The sequence below is a fragment of the Arvicanthis niloticus genome, chromosome 22, assembly GCF_011762505.2.
Source record: "Arvicanthis niloticus isolate mArvNil1 chromosome 22, mArvNil1.pat.X, whole genome shotgun sequence".
NCBI lineage: Eukaryota > Metazoa > Chordata > Mammalia > Rodentia > Muridae > Arvicanthis > Arvicanthis niloticus.
Window position 1 is genome coordinate 12043914 of NC_133429.1, and position 22797 is coordinate 12066710.

General features: G+C 40.8%; 1 protein-coding gene across 1 annotated transcript in view; it reads left to right on the top strand.

Moving 5' to 3' along the window:
• The window catches only part of Washc3 (WASH complex subunit 3), a 41592-nt gene that overhangs the window by 630 nt on the left and 18165 nt on the right, over positions 1-22797 (top strand). Inside the window, exons 2-5 of the mRNA XM_076919904.1 lie at positions 86-184; positions 10717-10782; positions 13024-13131; positions 16242-16352. Coding sequence (XP_076776019.1) covers positions 86-184; positions 10717-10782; positions 13024-13131; positions 16242-16352 — 384 coding nt within the window. The remainder of the gene's footprint in view (positions 1-85; positions 185-10716; positions 10783-13023; positions 13132-16241; positions 16353-22797) is intronic.

Consider the following 22797-nt stretch of genomic DNA (forward strand, 5'->3'; position numbering starts at 1 on the left):
TCCCCTCTATGAAATAAATATATCCAAAGGATTGCACAGGGTTTGTTTCTCCTGTAAGAATCATGTTTGTTTTTACATGACACAGGTGCCAGCTATTCAACAGAAAAGAACCGTGGCATTTCTAAACCAGTTTGTGGTGCACACTGTGCAGTTTCTCAACCGGTTTTCCACAGTTTGTGAGGAGGTAGGTGCTGGGCTACTAGTTTATGGAGCGGCCAAGAAGTCGCCTTCAGCCTTTCATGTTGACAAATGAAGTGGAACAAGAATTACAGCCTTCATGTGTTCACTTTGCCATGAATTTCAAATGTCTTAAGACGACAGCACCTCTGATTCTGTCGCCATCAGTCCTGTGCCCTGCTTTAGCTGAAATAGTACTCTAAGAAGCTTCTGTGACATAGCTCAGCCAAGTTTGTTATAATTATGAGAACAAAAGAAAATCCAGGATTTCACCGTTGAAATTTTTTTTTTATTTGAAAATGGTGTTTTGTTCATCCTCCTACTAAGAGATTACATTTTAAATATATGTTTGAGTTTATCTTGAATTGCTTAGCATCCTTTGAGCCAAAATGGGTTCACGGAGGTAGCCTATAATTACATGTTCCAAAAAATACTTTTCTGCAAATGACAGATGACTCATGAAGTGAGAATTATGTACATAAATAAGAATTTGGCGCCAGATCCAGGAACCTCCCCTGATCTTGGAAAAAGTTTTGTTTGTTTGTTTGTTTTAAAGAGGAGGAAAATGGGGAATATATATATTATATATATATTATATATATTGAAACTAAATTTAAGAAAGGAAATAAGAAAGTAGAAACTTATCGACAGTTTACAGCTGGATTGATTTAATATTCTATTTTCTTATATTGTCTTAATGTGAGGCGTATCCTTGACAAAACAGAGTTTATGTTAGATGTGGGGCTGTTAATCAGAATTGCCTGGAGACAGGAAGCTTCTCATTTGAGTAAAATTTGAGCTGTTTATATTATGGGTTGTGATTAAGGCCTTGAACATGCTACCCATGTACTCTGCCACTGAGTGACACCCCCAGCCCTAGCCATTGTTTTTATTTCTTTATCAGAATTCCTTCAGCTTTTCTACTGAGACAAATGAAAGTAAAATGTAATTACTGATGCAATGAGGAGCTCAGGTCTGTGTGTCTTATGTTTGAACAGCCCCAGAGACTAGGCGCTTGCTCCCAGTCCCCACTTTTTCTCCTTTCTTTTTGGTCTATTAGAAAATTTAAGATGTACTTATTTTATTTTATACATGTGAGTATTGATCACGTGTATGTCTGGTGCCTATGGGGGTCAGAAGAAGGCTTAAGACTTCCTAGAATATGGACAGTTATGAGCTACCCGGTGGGTGCAGGCAATCCATCCTGGGTCCTTTGCCCAAGTACTTTCAACTGCTGAGCTGTCTGTCCAGTCTGTTTCTCTCTCACACCGTTGCTTCTCTAAATAGGATAAGGAACCCACTGAGTAAAGGGGTTTTTCACCTCTCTGTTCTTACGTGACCCATTTTACTCTAGGCCAGAGTATCTAAAGACTGAGTTTCAGCCAAAGAAAGCAGGTATTCGTTTCCTATAGTTGTGCAGTTGTCCTTATTGGGGTAAATAAAACTAGCAAGCACAGGTAGGAAAGCAATTTGCTATAAGCTGCTCTGGGGCGAGGATAACCCCTTGTCTTTGTAGCCCCGCCCTCCCCACCCCATCCCCAGTTTCCGTTGTCTGGTGAATTGGTGCTGCTTATTGACAACCAGGATCAAAGATGGGGAGTGTCACCTCACTGAGAGCAGAGCCTTCCGACCCACACTTTCCCCCTCCAGCTCCTTCACTCCCAACGTTCCCCACAGTTGGCCCGTCTCCCCTAGTGATTCCCTGACCGCCATGGAAAAGTGTGCTGGATAGAAAGCTCAGTCCATACAAAGCTAGCCTACTGCCTTGTGTTCTTTTTCATATGTTTGTTTTGACAAGTAAAAATTGCAAAGTCTTTACGATGTAAAACGTGCTGTTTTGATTCTCGCGCCCACTACAGAATATCTAAATCTCATTTGGGCTGCTTCACGCACGTACTCTGCTGTGTGTGGAAAGAACGAAACTTGTGGTTTCTTCATTCTTGAGAGGGTACTTCACTGTTAGCTGCGTGGTGTACAATGAACAGAGTGAGTGTTTTCTCCTGAGATTCTGTGGCTTTGAACAACACCTTCCCAGGCCCTCACCTCTCCCATCCCACCTCTGAGCACTGGTATTTTACTCTGTTTTTGAGTTCAAACTTGTTTTCATTTAAAAAATGATAAGCTAAAATTGCATCGTTTTCCTCTTTCCCTGACCTCCCTTCAACTCCTCCCATATTCCCCCCCACACACACACACACACAAAACACCTTGCTCTCTCTCAACTTGGCTAGAGCCAAGAGTGATTTTATATATACATATATATAATATATATATACACACACATATAAATATTTATGTGTATATATACATAAATATGTATATAAATATATAGACAAAGATATATATATACACACACACACACACATCCCCATGCTAATTCCTGAGTGTTTTTAATCTAGTAACCTTAATCTTCTAACACTAACCTTTAATGGATGTGATGTGAGGTCTCATTACATTTTAATCTGCATTCTCTTTATGATAAGTGAGGCTACACATTTTCCCCCATGTTATCCATTTAATTTCTGAATCTTCCATTGGTAATTACCTGTTCAGGTGCTTTGTCCATTTCTTAAAATGGAGTTATCTGGATTTTTACTATTGAATTGGGGTTCTTTATAGATTGGGCTATCACCATGCTATTAGATAGGCAGCTTTTAAACATCCTCCATTCCAAAGGGGGTCTTCATCCCTGCCATAGGGGGTCTCTCACCCTGCCATAGGAGGTCTCTCTCACCCTGCCATAGGAGGTCTCTCACCCTGCCATAGGGGGTCTCTTACCCTGCCATAGGGGGTCTTCACCTCTGCTATAAGGGGTCTCTCACCACTGCCATAGGGGGTCTTCACCTCTGCTATAAGGGGTCTCTCACCCTGCCATAGGGGGTCTTCACCTCTGCTGACAGTTCTACTCTGCACAAAAGCTTTTTGCTTCAAGTAAATTCGCTAGTTCTGCTTTTGCTACCTGGACTTTTGGGGTCATTTTCAGAACAATCATTGTCCATTCTGCTGCCCAAAGCTTTCCTTCTGTGTTTTCCTTTTCTGGTGGTTTTATGGTTTCAGACATTTCATGCAAGCATTCTATCCATATTGACTTGGTTTTTGTGCATGGTGTGTGATAACCTCTGATTTTTACTCTCTGGCTTATGTATATCCCATACCACTTATCAGAGAAAATGTTCTTCCCCTGCTTTTTTTTTCCAATTGTGTTCTTGGCATGTCTGTGAAAATCAACTAATTATAAATGTCTGGCTTTATTTTGGGTACCCTTTTCTGTTCCACAGCCTGTTTTTATCAGTACCATACTGTTTTGGTCTGTATAGCTTTGCCGTCAGTGTTTAGATTTGGGTAAAACCATGTATGTTACCAGAACTTACAGTCACAGGAGCAGGAAGCAAAGTTTTTTCTAGTGGGTCACTAGGAGCTGTAGTGACTGGAACCATCCCCATTTCTACCCCTTGATTCCTAGACTCATGAGTCCTAGCTATAGAAGAAACTGCTAAGTATTAGATGTTAATTGAAAGCATATACTGCCTTCTAGAGAAGCCTGTCCCCGTCCTCCAGTCGGCTACCACCTAACGGGTGCTGTTTCTGTCTTCAAAAGGCCATTCTACCCTTCTCTCAGGCCAGCTGAGATGCTTCAGGATGGTAGAGACTGTGGTAAAACTAGTTCCATGAGCACGGACCCACAGTTGCACATTTCTGGCTATGAAGTGAGTTTCTTGGTCAGAAGGATGCTGTGTGGAACACTGTGATGGTGGATAAGGCATTTCTGAGCCCAAAGTGATAGTTTGGCAGAGATTTTACTTGCAGGAAAGTCAAATCCATGACCAGAAGTATCTATTCCAGTAAGGACAGAGCATTGAACTTTCCAGGAAGAAAAAAGGCCAATGTAGTAAACCTTCCACCAGGTGGCTGGCTGGTCACCCAGTGGGATGGTGCCATGTCAGGGGCTCACTGTTTGTCTCTAGCATTCAGCAGCTGCTGTAGCCAGGTCAGCCTAGGTGAACGACAGTCCCTGTTGGTATGCCCTGTGTAACCTCCATCTCTGCCTGGTCGTGTGATGCTTCCAGCTATGCTTCTTTTATTTAGATTTGCTGTTGATATTTGAGTCTGTATTGTGTGTGTGTGTGTGTGTGTGCGTGCGCGCGTGTGCATTCCCATATAAATTTTACGATTTCTTTTGATAGAGATTATGTTATGTCTATAAACCATTTTTAGGTCATTTGTACATTTTAGCAATATTCTGCAAACGCATGAACATAGGGATGTCTTTGTATTTATTTGTGTCTGATTTTTCTCATCAGTGCTTTATAGCATTTGCTATACAGATCTCACATTCTTTGTTCTGCACTGAGCTTGGATCCAGTGAGGTGGACTTATTGATAAGCTTATGATGTGGGTTTTCTAGGGAAGACCTAGAGTCTGGTCCCTAAGAAGCCATTCTAAACACCAAGTCTACAGAGACTGACTTGGAATTGTAGTTAGCCTTGAACATGAGTTTGCAAAGTCCAGCTGTGTACCTGGCCAGTCCTGAACCCTCTGGGATGTGTTGGAAGCCTGAATCTGAGAGGGTAGGCCCCGTCTGTATAAGCTGATGGTTGCATCGAAAGGGGTCTTCTGAAAGCTTTAGTTTGTGTGGGCATTGGGGTCTGCTTAGGGTTTGCCTGGATTCTGAGTCTACGTGGGTAGTTTGGTACTATGGCAGCTACAGCACCTATATCTACAAGGTTGGTCTAGAGTATGGGATAATGGGTGCTGGGCTGATACTATAGGCCACGTGTTTACAGGGCTGGGACTTGGGAGTTCTGGAAGCTATCCAGAGACTGCATATATTGGCCTGAATTAGGTCTGGGAAGGTTGTCACAGGCAGAGTCCATGAGAGCCTGAAGCTCTGTAGCCAGACTAGATAGTAAGACTGTAGGAAATGACCCCACTGTGTTCATGGATGTCAGTTTGGTGACTTAGAGTCAGAGGCATAAACCTGGAGCTGGGACAGGCCTCAAGCTTACATTGTGTGGTCTGCCTGGCTTTGGGCTGGGTTAGAATTAGGGCAGACCTGAAACCTTCATTCCCAGAGGCTAACTTGAAGGCTGAGTCTGGGGCATCATGGCCCTATTGTGGGTCTGGAGACAGAGTATGAGGACTAGCCTGACCTTTGGGCTGTCTTGAATGTTAGCTTGATCTGGAGGTTTAGACCACTAGGATTGACCTGGCAGTGGGCCAGGCATGAAGTCTTGAGATTCTGAAATCTGAATAGATAATGATTGGTACCAGGTATCTGGGGCCACCAGGGCTTGTCCAATGCTAGATTTGCCTGGGGTGGTCCTGTGATGAGTTCTGAGGCAGAGAGGGTGGTTCTCACGCCCCTGCCTTTTTCCCAGGTAGAGTTGTTTCCTCCTCATGATGTGCCACTTGGGGTTTGGTGAGAGCCCAGTAGTGTGAAGCTGTCCACATCATACACACATTACATCACACACACCGCTCTTGTGAAAGTGTCTTTGTGTGTGGCTCTTTGATTAAATCAATGCCTTTGCTTGTACATGGGTACTAGAAAGTCCTGGGTCACCATCTTCCTGGTATCCAGCCTTTCTGCTTTATGTTTTATAATTGACTATATGATTCATTATTTATAGTTGATATTTTGGCATTTTATCCTTTTGTCAGTTGTAGGCTATTGGCTGGGAGAGGACAGTGACACTCACTAACTGAATTAGATGTGTTTAGTCATCACAGCCCTTCCTTGAGGACAGGTCTAGGCATCTCTCTTTGGTATGTCCACAAACTAAGATATGGGGGATTGACCTGGTCTGTTCTCTGTTTGTTCATTCCACGTGTATTTGAGTCCCTGGGCTTTGTATCTAGCTGTGTGATACACTCTAACTGGCTGAGAGAAGCCTAGAGCCTACCGAACCAAACTGAGATTCCAGCTCTTATTGAAGTGAAGAAACTAAAAACTTTCTCTCTATATTGTAGTTCTATTGTTCCATATCTACTAAATGTAGTATCTTTGTGGATATGATAACTTCTGAAGATATTATATGTGTATCTCAATGTTGCTTTCTGGAATCATTTTTAATCTGTTAGTAGCCCCTAGGAAGCCTGTTGTCTTTGTTTGGCAAGCCTTAACAGAAACCAAAATGACCACTTTGCTAAATGAAAAAAAAAAAAAAAAAAAAAAAATGACATCCACTATTGCTTTTTTAAATTAGGAGTGAGCTCCAGGGAGAAACACCCACCCACCGCCGCCCTGATCTCATCTGGCATAAATGTAACACTTTCATACTCAGCTAGGATTACATTGAAACAAACTCAGCTCTTTCTTCATCTGTTATTCTGTTTCTTAGAATTCTCTGATAAAGAGTATAGGACTCTTTTTTGTATTTTTTTTTTTTTTTTTTTGTAAAGAACTAAACGTTCTTAAGACTCCATGCGTACTAGGCTACTTTGTAAATAATTCTCCTTTGCCTGCTGAGATCAGAGAAAGGAAAGAAGTTGAGTCAGACCCAAGTTACAACGTTTTCAGGGTCATCTCCTCTTCCTTCACAAATCCTCAGTAAACATTTTTGTTCTGTCCCAGTCAGCACAATTGTAGGAGGGTCCACTGTAGCTGGTCTTTGCCACTTTGTAGGTTTTTCTTTATCCCACCTTTCTCCCCTCCCCCCATCCCACTCCCACCCCAGTTCACCCTTTATCACTAGATAGGAGAGAGAGAAGGATAGAGGGGAGCGAGATAGAGACCCTTGAATCTAATTGCTTTCTTGTTTCTTCTTTGAGCACAACTACTAAGAAACCACATCCAATCCTCCTGAGTAAGCACGGACCACCTACCCATGCCGCTCTGGGCTCTAGCGTTTATATACCCTCTGAATTCAAACCATCACACAATCGCAGAAACTATCTGCAGCTGGCAAAGCCATGCCTCTGCTGCAGCACGAGGCAAATCATAGTCAGCTGCTGCGGACAGTCTGAACCAGCCCCGTATCTCCACACCTGGGATTAAAATGAAAACATATTCTTATAATGTTCCTGTGTTTTTAAAGAAACCAAAGTTCCAGAATTGTCACTACAGCTCACCACTCGGTGGGCTGGGCCATCTCAGTTCTTACTGGAGTAAAATCTGTGCAGACTCTGTTTAACCATGAGTTACACAGTCAGCAACCCCATGTAAACAAGACATGTGGATGTTTTATCTTGACTCAGATTTGTTACACACAGTACTGGATTTCAAATCATTTCTAATCTTTTTCTTCTAGAAATCTTTAAATACAGGCAAAGGTGTTGAGAATACTCATCTAACAAATTTATAGTGTTTATCTCTTATAGCCAAGTTTTAGGCCCACATTGAAGTTAACTTTCAAACAATGATATCTTTCTTAAACCCCCTTTTTTTGTTGTTGTTTTTAGCCACATCCTTATAGTGGAGAGGCATAAGAGTTGTATGCGGATTAATAAAGATATTGATTGATTCCCTTGCTGGCTTCTAGGACACTGAACACAGCAGAGTACACTGAGATCTACTTTAGAGCACTCTTTTAGAGATGTGGCTATACATGTTCAGGATTTTATAATCACAAAGTTATGTCATCCTATTATTCACAGTGGTATTAATTAGCCCTCTCTGGGGCTGGCTTGAGAATCTCAGATGTTCAGTGTTTCAGAATTTTCTATTGTTTTGTATTACTTGTGAGAATCCTTTCTTTTCTTTTTTTCTTTTCTTTTCTTTTTTTCTTTTTTTTTTTTTTTCCTGAGACAGGGTTTTTCTGTATAGTCCTGGCTTTCCTGGAACTCACTCTGTAGACCAGGCTGGCCTCGAACTCAGAAATCTGCCTGCCTCTGCCTCCCAAGTGCTGGGATTAAAGGCGTGTGCCACCACTGCCCGGCATAAGAATCATTTCTTAACACAGCACTCCTCACATGAGTTTTTAAAATAATAGCTATACTTTTTGGAGGGGTTTCTAGAACGTCAATGTAGTATAAAATTGCTAGGGTTTTTTTTTTTTTTTTTTTTTTTTTTTTTTTTCTTTCTTGAAATGACGTTTACATTGGTTTGCCTAGTTTTAACATAGGTGGTAGTAGCCACAGTAAGGACAAGACCCCTGCTCAAAATACTCATCCCCACAATGATAATTGTCTTTATAAAGGTAGTTAGATAAAAGATTACAAACTAGCTGGTATTGATGTTGATATCAGTCTTTCATGTCTTGCAAGGATCAATCACTCTTGCCTCCTGCAGCTTTGAAAGTAGCAGATGAGAGTAATAAAGTGAGCTCCAAATGAAGAATGGTGGTACCAGAGCATCCGACAGGATGCGGAAAGAGAAGTTACTGCTTTGAAGTGATTGACAGTCTAGTCAAGAGGTAGATTTCCAAACAACTCTGGGTAATGAAGAGTAGTCTGCAGCCCCCGCATTTACCATCCTGGCATAGCAAGCTTCTGTCAGCTCTGGGTCTGAAGTGTTTTGGTTCAGGTTATTTTCCTTGTACGAAGTCTCACTTTTTTCTTTTTCTCCTCAAAATTAGCAAAATAATCCCTACTTCATAGAGTTGGTGTGAGAGTTTGAATGATATGTTGCAGATACAGTATCTCATACATAAGTGTTCAGACATTTATGATATTAAATGTTGGAAAGTGTATATTTATATGGGCATATATTAAAACCTAAAACCTCAATTTGGGGAACTGGAGAGCTCATCAATAAAATGCCTGCCCTGAAAGCAGGAGGTCCTGAACTTGATTTCTCAGAGCCCAAATAAAAGTCAAGCAGGAAGTGCACTTATAATCTGTGTCGGAGGACAGAAACAGGAAGACTCCCCAGATTTGCTTTCAAGCCAGTCTAATTGAACTGGTGAGCTCCAGGTACAGGGAGATACCCTGCCCCAAAATCTAAAATAGAGATCAATTAAGGAAGATGCCAGTGCTGACCTCTGACCTCCACATAGGCACACATCTCACACACACATGAATGTGTATATGCACATATGGATAAAGTTTTAAATTTTGAACACATTTTTCTTTTTATATTCATTTTACTCAAACAAAATGTTCATTTTTCACAAATGGAAGTTATCATTTTATGAATTAATTTGTTGTAAGATTTCTTCTCTGCAAATTATAAGACTTACTAAATTTGCCAAAATTGAATTTCCGTGATTTTCAGGAATGTGCCTGTAATTTGAATAGCATGACATGTTTTATAACTTGTATTTATGTTTACATAACCGCTTATTGTGAACAAATTTCAAGGTTAAACTTAGCATTGATGCCATTAAAACTACTTAAGGGATGGGCCTGTAATCTGAGCACCAGGATGAGTGAGCAAAGAGTGCTAAGAATTTGAGGCTAGCCTGGGCTATACTGATAGTGCTAAGAATTTTAGTTTAGCCTAGACTGTACTGAAAGTTTGAAGGCAACCTGAACTTCCACAGTGTGACCCTTTCTCAAAAACTGAGACCAAAATGACAACTTACCTTGTGAGCATTTAATTTCCAGATTGCATCTTTGGAGATGCCTAGATGATCATGCTAAACAATCAGTGCTCTGGGGCTGGAGAGAGAGTTCATTGGTCCCAGGTTTGGTTTCCAGCACCCAGCTCTAGGATATCTGGCACCCTCGTCTGGCTTCCATTGGTACCTGCACTCATGTGCACATACACACATAATTTAAAATAAACTTTAACAACAACAACAAAAAAAGTGTTCAGTCGTTGTGTACCTTGCATCAGGTATGAGAGAGGTATGAGCTAGCGTGCTAAAATGGAGCATATATGTTAAACCTTGAGGTTCTGTCTCAGCAGTCACCAGTCCTGCTGATCTGAGTTATCAGAGCAACTGCTCTCTATGCCCAAGAGCAGTTCCTTCTGATACTATATTCTCTGGTGCTGTTGTGTCACCATCCACTAGGGCTTTCCTTGTCATCCCAAGTGTAAAGATGGGATATTATGCATCTTCATCCCAGCTTGCAAAGACAAAAGAGACAGTGCAATAATAGGTAAAATAAAAAGAAAGCAGCTTTGATTTACTTTCAGATGACAGGTTCAGCTAGAGTAGTATAGCCTGCCCTCCCTGCTGTTTGTGTGGCTGCTGTAGGGAGCTTCCCTGAGCCCAAGTTTGAGACCTGCACAGGCAGCATTAACAGATCCTGTCTCAAAACAACGAAGTATCCTGTGGAGAAGCCCTAAGCAGTGACCAGTGGTCAGCATTTTACTCCTAACTGTGGACAAAGTGACCTTAGAGCATCAAAGTTCTACTTTTAGTAAATTATCCCAGGCAGCAAACAGTGCTTCCACTGAGCCATAAAGTAAACTGGCCAACCCTCTTGGAATGTATGACTAAATATGGTACTGTGTACAATCAAGGTATTCAATAAGCGTGTTGATGGATTGTACATTATTAGGCTAACTTTTCTTTTTGAAAGTACATATGTGTGTTGGTGAATGTGATAAATGAGAAATATTGAAATCACATAATTTTCAAGTCTGCCCTTCATTTTTCTTTTCCACCATTTTAACCAAACACATTATTCTTATGTCTCTAACCTTTCTAGAAACTGGCAGACCTTTCTCTTCGGATTCAACAAATTGAAACAACTCTCAACATTTTAGATGCGAAGGTTTGTATTTCTAAATACAGGGTAAGCTTTTCTGTATGTACACCATCTTTCTCAGTCATACTTAAAAATGTATTGGGGGTGAAATTAATCTAACCCTGTATCTGTGAAGTGATACATTGTTGTACATTAAAAAAAAAAAAACATAATTGCAAGGCAATGAATTGTGTTCATTATAGACATTAACTTAGTCATTTCAAATGAACTTGTAGTTTGAGATTTCTTTGATTATGCCAGTTGAAAGTACAATATAAACAGCATGGTTACAAATTAAACTGTTATGTGGGTCACATTACTTCATGGGAACTCAAAATTCTTGTTATTGGTTATAACGTAGTAATAGTACCACAATAGTGTAATAAGCGGAATAAAACTTAAATGTTTACAGGGCAAGATTTATTGACACTATCTGATCGTTTCACTTGTATATATTTTGAAAGTTATGAAAGTATTGAAAGAATACCAGTTTGAAATCACAAATTACAGAGAAGCTGGGTATAGTAATCCGTGGTGATAATCCCAGGCAAGAGGATAATGAGTTTGACACCATCCTGATCCATACAGAGAGGGAGACTGTCTCTTAAGGAAAAAAAAAAAAAGAAAAAAAAAAGAAAGAAACAAAACAGGAAACATAAGGTCTCATGTTACCTGGGAAAAATAATTTTTATTTAAAGCCTAAAGATTTTGATAAATAACTGACACAGTCAATTTTAACTTGGTTTAATTTGTAATGCTATATATGTTCTTCCTGTTTATGAGGTAGAGGATTTAATTCTCTGGTATTTTTGTAACTTTTATCCTCTCTCCCTGATGGCCCATAAAAGTGTACTGTGGCTGTGTTTTCAAAAGGGAATTTCACTTTTTTAACTGGTCAAAATATCTACTGACCATGTGAGTGGAGAGTGTTATGCTCACGTTAGAATAAGGAAGTGAAGGTAGGTATGTACACTTTCCCTGCCCTCTCTGGACTTCAGCAAGTGTGTCTGTTGCCTTAGAACCTTTCTCTGGAAATTTAGAACACCTGGCCTTGAACATGCTGGGGACATTGTGTCACTCACAACTATACCCACTTGTGACTTTGGGGCCACTGCCACTTTGCTAAGCACTGTCATCAGTCAGCACTTCGCAATGGCCTTTGCTGCCCAAGATCCTATCACTGGGGAGTTCTTATGCCCTTTCTTATGACTGAATCTTACTTAACAGTTGGGATTTTAAGGTGATGCCATCCAAGGACACAAGTTACGTTTCTGTGTGGGCAAGTTCCCTAGCCATAGTACAGTGTCCACAGTCAGCCAGGCAGCTGACAAACGGGTGTCACATGGCACCAGGACAAAAGCAGGAAGAGTTTTTGTAAGTCTAACCCAAATGCTTAGCTTCTTTGTTTTGAAATGTTTACTATTCGAGTCTGAAATGCTGTTGTGTATGAAGAAAGAATATTTTAGTAATAGTCAATGATAAATGTTTAAAGAAAGAAAAACAAGCTGTGTCATATGTTAAAATGTAAAGACATATCTCGTATAATTAAAACTTAACATTGTTAGAGGGCTAGGGAGAAGACTCAGTTGGTGAGGTACCTGCTGTACAAGCTCAAAGGCCTGAGTTCAGATAGGAGAAAAGAGGGTCCTGCGATCCAGCCAAGCCAGGAGCTGCAAGGTCTCTGAGAGACCCAGTGCACAAACACACAACACATTCACGAGCACACATACACATGCTTGCTCAGCCCCACACAGGTACATGTACATACACGTGCGCATACATACATGTAGACACACACACACCATATGTATGACAACAGCGTGTTACAGAGTACTTTTCCTTAGCAAGGCATTTTTAATAAAATTATTTAAAATACTTTTATAAGGAAACTGTTCTTATCCCCTATACAGGGAACAGAAGTAGGACATGAGGAAGGTGGGCCAGGGAGCCCACCAGCATATTAGGACTTCAGTACACTTCGCAGTCAGACTCCAAAGCCCATGTTCAATCCTCTGTAGTCTATGGGCTGAACAATACTTTGTAGGGAAAGATGGGATTATCAACTAAATTAAACTTTGGGGAAAAACTGTTCCAGAGAACAGTGAATGTTTTTCACTTTTAATTTATGACATGGACATAAAAGATGAAAGTTCTGAACCTATACAGCTTTACAGGTTTAAGGGAGCTAAGTAAGAATGCGCAGTTCAGAGGGTCTATTTGTACGCCGAGACTGCTCTCCATATGCCCACACTAATTCATGCTTCTCAGCTGTCATCTATCCCAGGCCTAGAGGACGTCACAGTTGAAGTGTCTCCTTTAAGTGTCACTGCTGTCACAAACGGATCACATTCTGAAACTACTTCTGAGCAAGCACAGGTAAGCATCTGAGTCACAAGAGATGCAGGACATCTGGGTTGGACAGGATTGCTGGTGTTAAATATGTGTCAAATCATAAAACCACAAAGCACACTGAGGAAAAGAAGCTAGCTAACACACACACACACACACACACACACACACACACACAAATATCAAACCAAAATTAACAAGACCCAAAGGCTGTATTGTATGTTGAACTGAAAAGGGTGTAGTTTTGAGGCTGACTTGTTTGAGTCCTCATTTCACATTATGATAAGAGTCACTGTACAGTCAGCTTTTATGACATAATATTCTTTTATGCTTCTATACATTTAAGTTTTCTCTATTTATTTTAAAATGTATAATTGTACATATATATCTCAGTAAGGTACTAAAATATGAAACAAATTAACCACCAAAATGGTAAGCCACTAAAATAATATCAGCAGAGTAGTCGCCCTATACAGGTACATTCTACCTTTGCACCTAGATGTGCTTGACCCAGAACTTTAGGTCACATGTGCTGATCCTCAGAAGGGCCTGCAGCCCTGTGTAGTTGTTGTTCTGTGCCTGATTCCACGTCTCGGCATTCACAGAGGCAAACATGGAGAGTATTCAGAAAAAAGAATTTGCATCTCTAGTAAACACGCATGGACTGTTTTCCTTGTCAGTATTCCCTAAACAGTGCAACTGCTTACGTTGTAATAGATACCATAAGTAATCGAGAGGAAGTTAAATTCAGACCAAGGCCACTTTATATAGGAGACTCTAGCAGATTTCAGTAGCTGTGGGATCTGGAGCCAGTCCCCTCCAGACTTCAAGATACCTGTCACTATTAATCACACCTGAATTTCTTAATTTTCTTTGCAGATTCAGAATCACCTTTTGTATGTCTGACAATTTTTGAGTTGTAAATTAGTTTGTTTAGAGTATCTGGAAGTTCTTGCAGCCATCCTGGATTTATACAATTGTGATAGGTGTTGTGTCGATCAGCCTGATAAAAGGACTCTTAAGGCATGTTAACATTCAGATTGACTTCTCTTTTTTTCTTTACTGACATTAACTAGTATACTTTTATATAAAATATTATGAAGCCAGCTGGTGGTGTACACCATTAATCCTGGCACTGGGGAGGCAGAGGCGGGGGGGGGGGGGGTCTCTGTGAGTTCAAGGCCAGCCTGGGCTGCAGAGTGAGTTCTAGGACAGCCAGGGCTACACAAAGAACCCCACCATCAAAAAGCCAGTGTGTATGTATGTGTGTGTGTGTGTGTGTGTGTGTGTGTGTGTGTGTATAATATTTTGAAAGGAACTAAATATTGCTTTATGAAGATTTCCATGGTTATGACAGTGAAATCAGCTATGCACTTTGGATATACATGCATACATGTATAGCCCTGGCACGTGGAAGGTGAAGGCAGGAGTTCAAGGTCATCCCTGGCTGCACAGGGCATTGAAGGCCTGTCTACATGAAACCCCTGACTCCACACAACACAATAACAAAACCACCCATTTGTCACTCTTTCTAAACTCTGAGTCAGAATCCTGAGGTCTGCATACTGATTTTATGCAGCTTTAATCTCATGGCTCAGATCTTTGCTCACGATAGAGCATCCAGTTGTACAGATTGAGATCAATTGGAGAATGAAATGAAGGACAGTTGAGAGACAGGATTACGATGCTTAATGGACTATTCACATAGTAAAGGCACGCCAGTTCGTAATTAAACCGTGCGAGGGCGTGCTTGTTGGGCAGAGTAGCAGCTGGGAGCTGAAGACTATTAGACTGGGTAGAGCTCTCGTTCACTCTACCGAGCTTGGGGGAGCCATGCATAAAGACTTAGAAATGCATTTGGATCTTTTTCCTTTTTTTATGGGTAATAATGTTTTAGACTTCTGTATTAACTGTTTGCAGACGAATATTTATACTCATATATATTTTCACTTGCTTTTGTAACATTTAACAATATCCAGTATAAGAACTTAAAGAATTTGTGTTTGTTTTATTGCTTCAGAATTTCCTTTTTTTTTTTTTTTTTTTTTTTTTTGGATTTGGCTTACATATAAATTATGTTAAAAATTCAATATACAAATATAACTTAGGTCATATTCTTAAGTTTTTTTTTTTTTTTTTTTTTTTTTTTTTTTTTTTTTTTGTTGTTGTTGTTGTTGTTGTTGTTGTTCGAGACAGGGTTTCTCACTGTGTAGTCCTGGCTGTCCTGGAACTTACTCTGTTGACCAGGCTGGCCTTGAACTCAGAGACCCACCAGCATCTGCCTCCCAGGTGCTGGGGTTAAAGGAGTGTGCCTCCATGCCCAGATGAGACTGAAGATTTTTAAAATATTAATCTGTCTACATTTTAGCATAGATACATTGACCTAAAACTAATAGTGACTGTGGAAGAAATTCCTTGGAACAATTGTGCCAATGGGAGTGATGGTCACAGAAGCAAGCTTATTCTAATGTTCATATTGGTAGAAAAGCCGAGTATTGCAGTGTTGTGTGTTGTATGAACCTTTGCTTCACACTTAAGCTAGGGCAGGGACTCACGGTGTTGTGCAGTGTCAAGAGGGCCTTTATTTAAAATTGCCATTCCGCAGTATTTGCCACGGACACTAACACTGAGTATTTTGGCCACTCTGCTGTCTTTATTACCACTGATAACCACTCATCAACACAAAATATACAAACAATGTACAGACAATCTGGTTCTCTCCAAGAAGTCTCAGAGCATGGCTTTCTAAACACAGAGTCACCATATCCACTTAGAAGATAACGGTTAAATAAGTGAGGGACAGGAGAGTGGGTGGCAGGTACCTAAAAAAGCAACTCACTGTCCATTTGTTGAGCAGTTGACAAATCCTTCTGCTAATTTCCTGGTGTATCCACTTATCATGTTTCACAGAAATACATTTGCATCTCAAGGAACAATCTGTCATTGATAGTATTTAGTTTATAAGTATAGATATTTGGGGATGCATATTTTATAACTAAATGATTGGTATTTAAATATAAAAGTATAACTTTTGAGTATTCATTGCCTCATAATTTTAAAAATAAACATTGCTTTTAAGTAGCATGATGGGTCCTTTCTATGAGCTGTCTAAAGATTTCCATAAAAACCCTCTATAGCAGAACAACATGCAGGACTCAGGAGCACAGGAAGGGGAAGCACCGTCAGAAAACGTCCTCACTGTAGCCAAGGATCCACGATATGCCAGATACCTCAAGATGGTTCAAGTGGTAAGCTAATTCTGTCTGTCTTCTCTGTCTAGCCCCAGGGATTTCACTGTATCTTTTCCAGTCTGAGAAAACAACTAACCGGAATGACCAAGTTTTCAAGTCTCTTGCGTCTTTTCTACTTCATAATGCATTCCTTAAAAGAAACCAGAAGTCCAGCTTTTCCCAGTAAAATCAATTACACTTGTAGTTGATTTGGGCTAACATAGTTCAGTGTGGATCTGTGCCATTATTGTTATTATTGTATTTGAAATCTTGGCTGTGTCAAAAAAAATGAAAGAGAGCTGTTCGTTTGGTAAACTGAGTTTGATTCCCATATTCCAGTGTAAATATGGTTTTAAAATGTATTTTATTTTGCTGGTCATCTATCAATAATTTGGTTTATAAAAAAGAACACAGCTCACTTTGCTACATAAGATAATAGTTCTAATATTATATACCTTTAGAGTTTATGTTTTTATATACCTTTAGAGTTTATTATATACCTTTAGAGTTTATATTTTATAAACCTTTAGAGTTTATAGTATGATATAGAAAATGTTTGTGGTTGTCTGTAGCAGAAGTAAATTTACTCCTTTACCTATAGAAAGCCCTACTGCACATAATTGGAAAGAGCTAACCAAATTACTATTTTTCTGCTAATCAAAAGTATTTATGGGGAAAGGGAAATTGATGCTTCTGTAACATTTTATCAAGCAAAAAAGTACTGAAATCTAAAAAGTAAACTTGTTTCACAGTCAGTGGCATTACGACCTGAAGGCCAGTACTGCTGCCTGACAGCAGAGAGATCTGACTCAGGGCTTGAGGTCGGTCTGCAGAGGCAGTGGGGAAGGAAGCCATGCTCTCTTCTCGGTGTTGCTTTGCAATGGTGCATTGACAGTCAGTGTCTTGGCCTCTGGGTGTGGGGAGGAAGGTGGACTTTAGGGTAAGAATGTATAAGTTTAGTAAGAGCAAGGACAAGCTCAGCTTGAGTAATGATGGATCCATGTTCAAAGTGGAAACCAGGTAAAGACTACACTTGAGAGAAATTCGTAAAACTGTAGGACTCTCAAAATAAGAAAGAAAAGCCTTCAAAAACAGCACCTAAAGACTTGTTATGTTAGTGTGTTCTGGACTAATCAACATAAGAAATGAGAAAGAAAGTGGACTTGAATTTTCTGAAACCTCTCATGAAAAGGCTGTATTTAGCGCTGGATAGCAGTGCTGTGTCTGTGGCACCGCCTTCCACATTGCAGTTAACCAGTCAACTGCCATCTAGAAATATGAAGGGGAACGTGGCATAAAGAAACAGCTCACACTTTTTAAGTTACTTGCTGTTCTGAGGCTTTCTGTCTGGAGAGTGTCTTCCCTGGCCCGTTGTGTCCACACTGTGTTGGTCATCAGAGTTATCCGATGGACTGCTGCAGCTCTGTAGTGCCTGAAAGTAGGGTCAGTCACCTCTGGTGTCCACCTGGCAGGTCTCAGCTCCTGCAGACGAGGTCTGGCGCTGCCTCTGCCGCTTATGTCACAGATGTTTATAAACACTTACAAGATCACATTAGCTAGCCAACTGACATTCCCAAAAGCTTTTTTCAGTTTTGATTTTTGTCATTAATCAAGTAAAATAAGTTCTGTTGCTTTCCGTATGTGTGTATGCATGTGTGCGTGTACATGTGCTTGTGTGTGTGTATGTGCATGAGTGTGTGTGTGTGTGTGTGTGTGTGTGTGTGTGTGTGTGATGGTCCTTTGTCATTTTTTTCTAGTCTTGCAGCCTGCCATCTCACCAGATAACAAACCAAAGTTCTTAAGAGGCCTGCGAGGCAGATCCTCTTTAAGCCCCCTGCCCTGTCACCTTCTGATACTGGTCCCCATTCACTGTTCTAGCTCCCCTGGCCTGTGATGTTCTTGTGTAGGTGTGTGATCAGCCTCCTGTTTGCAGGCCTCTGTGATGTTTCATGGACAAGTGGGCAGTTGGTCGGCTACTTGGGATTCTTCACATCAACTATTCTCTGTCTGAAACACTTTCCCTAAGTGGTTTGTTTCTATTTCCTTCAGCTCTTCATACAAAATAGTCCTTCTGAGTGAGGCCTTCCTTAGTCAACCCTATGTTAAGGGACAGTGTCCTCTGGCCTTGTCCTGAATGAGGAGTCTATGAAGTACAGGTTTATGACTCCAACCCACAGAATCAGAATCTCTCCATGTGGAAGTCAGCATCAGACCATATGTGTTTTCAAAATAGTCTCTAATTTAAAAATACTTTTTTTTTTTTTTTTTCTGAAAATATTTTTTTTTTTGTTAAGAAGAAAGCATAGCTTGCTAGAATGGCTTGACTTAACTCGAGACCATAGTTTCTGTTTCTGGGCCTGAGCTTGCTGTGCCTCACTCAGACTTTTTTCTGTTGAAACCTGGTTTCCCTGTTTTAAGCTCCTGCCTCCCCCTAGTCTTCCGTCCAGGTGTTTCTATGCTATAAGCACTCCAGCCTTGTGGGGGTGCTGCTCCCTCATGGTGTCTCCACTGGGACATATGTACATGGCCTTTATCGGTTACCCTAGCTCATCAATCATTCTCTCTTCTCTCTGCTTTTAATTTTCAAGCATTGTGGTTCTTACATGCCTCTTAGTCATTGAAGTTGGAGGTTGTTTTCTGTTTAGGGGTGGTTTTCAAAAAGAAAGGGAGAAACAATATCTTTGCCCTGCCATCCCAAAACTGGAAGTTCATCCAAGTTAAATTTAATTTTATTGTTTTTAGTTCATTGTGCCAACCTGTATCCCAGACTCTTATTACCCAACTTTTATTTCCTACTGCTCCTTGTCCTGAATTCCATTCTTCATTCAAACCAAACCACAATCCTTCCTCACATCAGCACAATGCTTGTCCAGCTCTAAACCTAGATTCTGCTTCTCTCCATCACTTCTTTTTCAGATTCTACTCATCTCACATCCCAGCTTCTGTACCTATAGTTCAAACGGCCAGAACAGTGTCTCCTCCACTGAGCTAGTCAGCCATGTTTTCTATATTCACTATGGAAACGGTTATCTCATACTCTCTTCTATGACTGTATATAATACTGTCATCAATTACTTAAAAATATTCTCTCTCTCTCTCTCTCTCTCTCTCTCTCTCTCTCTCTGTGTGTGTGTGTGTGTGTGTGCACATGCGTAAAATGGTCCTTTGTTATGTTTTTCTAATCATACAGCCTGCCATCTCACCAGATAACAAAACCAAAGTTCTTAAGATGCCTGTGAGGTAGATTCTCTATGCCTCTGTAAGTTACCTGCCCTATTAACATTCTTTCTCTCTCTCTCTCTCTCTCTCTCTCTCTATATATATATATATATATATATATATAGTCATTCAGTGGGATCCAGCCATCTGTGGTGGTATCACCCCTGGGCAAGTAGTCCTAGGTTCTATAAGAGAGCAGGCTGAGCAACCTGCGGGAAGCAAGAGTTGATAAGCAGCCGTCACACACAAGCACACCCGTGCCTCCCCATGGGTTCTATTTCAGTTCCTGCTTGGACGTCCATAAGTGATGGACTGTGAGCTGGGAGTTGTAAGCTGCCTGTCCATTCTCTGCTCCAGCTACAGTCATGTAGAAATGCATAATTAGCTCCTGTTTCTTCAAGTCGTTGGTTTTAAATGCTTTATAGGACCAAGGCTGGAGGAGTCTCTCAGTGTTAACACTAATTTTCTCGAATCCAATTATTAAACTATAAATAAGCACTTTTAGTGTTTCTTGCATACATTGTGAGTAGCTGTCAAAATTGGAGCTGGAGGAACATGATGACATTACCACCTGCTTTAGAAAATGCCTGGCAGTAGTCGTTAGAGACCATGTCATCTACTTACTCATTTAATTTGTCAGTGACAGAAGAATCTAAATAGGTCTTGTAACCCAGGGTGATGAGATGTCCTGTTTTCTCTTACTCTAGTCAGTTGTATGCTTGCCTCAGTTTGCTCAGCCCCTTCAGTGCGGAACTGAGCGGAGTTCAGTGGGGTCTGGATAAGATGATAAACATACTTTCCTGCTGTGGTAAATAGCAGTGGCCCCACAGATACATATGTTTGAAAAGTTTGACCCATAGGGCGTGGCACTATTAGGACACATGGCCTTGTTGGAGGAAGTGTGTCACTGTGGGGGCAGGTTTTAGGGTCCCAGATGCTCAAGCTATACCAAGTGTGGTACATAGTCTCCTTCTGCTGCCTGTGGCTCAAGATAAAGAGACAGCTGCTCCAGCACCATGTCTGCCTGCATGCCATCCACCATGACAATAATGGGCTAAGCCTCTGAACTGTAAGCCATCCCCAAGTAAATGTTTTCCTTTATAAGTGCTGCCATATCATGGTGTCTCTTCATAGCAATAGAAACCCTAACTAAGACACTGCCATTCCCACAAGCAGCCTAACTCTAGCTAACTCTAGAGCAGTCCTTCATTGTAGCTTGCCTTAAGCTAGTGAAAAGTGCTTTACTCTGCCTGGAAGGTCAGAGGTGTTATTGAGATGCCCCATTTTTCTCAGGTTCTGAGGGTCACTGTGTGTTCCTAAGCCTATGAATGCAGAAGTCTGGTGTCAGGGAAACTCATGGAATTTGCTTATAGAGAGATATGGTCTGAAGCAATTTGCCATCCACTGGGTGTGTTACTGCAAACCACTGAAACTGGATCACAGAAGCCCATGTTCTACCTTTTTTTTTTTGGGGGGGGGGAACATGGAGGTGGTGTTTGTATTGACAAAAACAAAGATAGCCTGGTCTAAAACAAAGCAAATCTGTCTCTAACAAAAGAACCCACAGCACTGATATCAACAGTATTATTCATATCTTCAAAAAGAATCAGTGGTGCCACCAAGCCTCGCCTGGGGATTGCACTGTCTGTGTGTCAGTCAGTTCCACAAAGTCTCGACTGGGAACAGCATGGTGCTGTCTCTCTGTCTGTCAGTGCCACAAAGCCTTGCCTGGGGACAGCCCTGTGCTGTCTGTCTGTCAGCCCACATTATGTGCTTGTGCTCATAAACGTGAACTCCCCCTGTGCCGAGCTTATCGTTGTGCAGTGTGATGCTCTCCCTCAGCAGCCTCTTGTTACTGTGACCCTGTCATCTTCTGCGCCTTCCCCAGATTGTTTAGAATCATTTCATCCTCTAACTAGACAGGGTGGAAACACCTTCTCAAGCCTTCTCAGTGTTTTCTGTAGTATAAAGACTTGCATCTGCAGGCTATACATGTAGTGACCATTACTTCACGTATGAAAGTTTTTTTTTGTTTTTTGTTTTTGTTTTTGTTTTTGTTTTTGTTTTTGTTTTTGTTTTTGTTTTTTTGAGACAGGGTTTCTCTGTGTAACCCTGGCTGTCCTGGAACTCACTCTGTAGACCAGGCTGGCCTCGAACTTAGAAATCCGCCTGCCTCTGCCTCCCAAGTGCTGGGATTAAAGGCGTGTGCCACCACTACCTGGCACGTATGAAAATTCTATAGCTTGCAAGCATATCATTTTTGTTTTCAAGCTCTCTCAGTATTAAGATGCACTGTAAGGGGGAGGGGGTGTTCACCCTAAGTTGCCTTGAAAACCCTCTGCTCCTATGTCCTGTCTGTCCCCAGGAATGAATTGCCTTTAGGGAGCCCTGTCTCATTTGTCACATTTCCATGGATGTACTTTAAAGCCTAATAATTTAGATTAACATAAATGTCTTCCAGTGCAAACTAACACAGCTTCCATTTGTTTCCCAAGTCCCTATCCACAGAATAGAAGTAATATTTTGCATTTTGGCTTCTATGCCCTTTTCAGTTACACATCTTGGGATGGTCTCCACTGCCGAGAGCAGTTGTTTTGAGAGGCAGTCTTGAGTGCCTAGAAGCATGTGTACCCCTAAAATGGAACTTGGTGTAGCTTCTTAGCTTTGCCTTATACTGTGTGTGACCATGTTCAAGCTTTGTCACCCCAAGACCTGTTTCCTCACGTGTAAACTGAGACCTGAGTGTCCTTCTAGATTTATGATCTGTTCATTAATCCTCAAATCTGGACCTTGACATTAATAAAGGTCCCTGGAACACCTGCAAGCATTTTCTGATTCTTTTCTTTTCCTTTTAAAGTAAGTTTTATGTGAGATTTTTCAGTGAGTAATACAATTTTGTTCCAAATGTGGCAGATAATTGATTCTGATTTAGTGCTTGTTACCATAATAGTGTGGCACCAGCCTTTGCTGAGTTACATATTGCTTTTATAACTTAACTGGAATGGCGTTCATAGATCACTTTTCCAACAATACTTTCCCCCCTTTTACTGGCAGAGTTTGGTGAATCTTGTGCCAGTAATAAATTGTACATTGGGAAAGTCCTACTTCCACATTAAGGAAGCTAATGACTTGTACTTTTTGAGACCATATTTGCCAAAACAGTCTCTTCAGACACTCAGAGTTTTCAAAGCTCTATTTTCTTTGGCTTGCTTAAAATGTGAATTGAATAATCTCTGGTTCTGGT